Source organism: Trichinella spiralis (genome assembly GCF_000181795.1).
Source record: "Trichinella spiralis strain ISS 195 chromosome Unknown Scfld4626, whole genome shotgun sequence".
Lineage (NCBI taxonomy): Eukaryota > Metazoa > Nematoda > Enoplea > Trichinellida > Trichinellidae > Trichinella > Trichinella spiralis.
The window spans coordinates 7,168-8,618 of record NW_003531565.1 but is presented as its reverse complement, the minus strand read 5'-3'; the positions used below and the strand labels follow the sequence as shown (position 1 = coordinate 8,618).

The 1,451-nt window shown below is 33.2% G+C and overlaps 1 protein-coding gene across 1 annotated transcript; it reads right to left on the bottom strand.

Annotated features, from left to right (window-relative positions):
* Positions 1-773: 773 nt before the first annotated feature.
* On the bottom strand, positions 774-1,432 carry Tsp_12842 (hypothetical protein). Its single transcript, XM_003367223.1, has 2 exons — positions 1,357-1,432; positions 774-1,084 (listed from the first exon to the last, which is right to left on the bottom strand). Exons 1-2 carry the CDS (start codon positions 1,430-1,432, stop codon positions 774-776), a joined length of 387 nt encoding a protein of 128 aa, XP_003367271.1.
* Positions 1,433-1,451: the final 19 nt, after the last annotated feature.

Sequence of the window (1,451 nt, the reverse complement as noted above, 5' to 3'; positions counted from 1 at the left end):
TCCGCATCTTTCGTAGTGTTATTAGAAATGATTTACGGTCATAGGCGTGTGAGATGAATTTTCTTGTCTGTTTAAGCATCCTCGGTACCCCGGACGATGACAAGTGGAGATGGTGTAGTACGTTGCCGGATTTTCGTATGATTTTCCGGTTGGAGCGAGTGCAACTTGCGTCGTTACGTGCCGCACTTGGAACGACAAAGGCTTCAACTTGTTGTTGGTAATGTGCAACTTTTTTTGTTGAAGTTTATGTAACAGTGTTGAATGAGAATGTTCAAATTGTAGAAAATGTTTGTGTACGATCCAGCGGTTTGTATCAATGCGAAGAAGATACTGAAGGGGGGGGGGGGGGGAAAAAAAATTCGACGATTTGGACAAGACCAAATTGCCATCTTATGGTTTTGTCCCGGACGAATGAATGATTTCAAGCAGCAGCATTTTAGCATAAATAATTAGTCACAGATTTTTAATCGTAATTTAATGATTTTATCGGTAATTTAAAATTCTGTGGTGGTTGGTGACTTTTTTAGCATTTTATAAATTGTGATTACAAAGATGATTATGATTTTTGAGAAACTGGTTCGAGGTTTTATAATTAAATGCTGCTTGTGATTTGACTTGTTGTTTTTTACTACTGTTCATCGTTATCAAGCACAACAACAAACAAGCAAACAGTTTACGTTTGCCGAAACAATCCAAATTGACAATTATTATTATTATTATTATTATTAAATGGCACATTAAGTTTCATATAACCAAAAGAGCTATGAAATAAATTATTTGTCCAATATTCGGCGAACTTTCAGTACAATAAATAAATAATCCGGCAACTTTTTCGTCGTTAATTTCGATCGCGAACAACTTTCTGATCTTGTAGAATGTAACGGCGATCCGCAGCGAAAAAGAAGTGAACGCTCCCAACGGCGACAAAGTTCAACTGCTTGAATCGGTTGGATTTTCCGCCATTTGAATAGCGTGAAATCGTCTGTCAGAGCAAATTTTATTGTCAAAAAAATTATTGCACTTGCCCATTCGTGAATACCATTGTTAATATTGCTCGCACTCCGCCAAATCAAGTAATACTGTACTGTAATTTTGAAAATTACTTCGTCATTTTATTGCATTATGGTTGTAAATTTCCTTTACAGAAAGTTAAAATATTATTCTTTAAAAAATTTCCAGCATAATTTTGTATTAAAAATGTTCTTCTTTTAAATTATTATATATAATACATAATAACCAACAGTATTAACATTTCATTGTTGAAAGTTCTACTTTTTGTCTGCTCACAAATTTATTGTCTATATGTTGTCAGGTGAAGCAATTGTTTTATTTTTCATCAAATAAATTCAATTCAACTAATTCGATTGCATAATATTGTTTCAATAAGTTTCAACTGAATTTGTTGAATAATAATTGTGTTAAATGCTTGCATTTCACATATTTACAGTAAG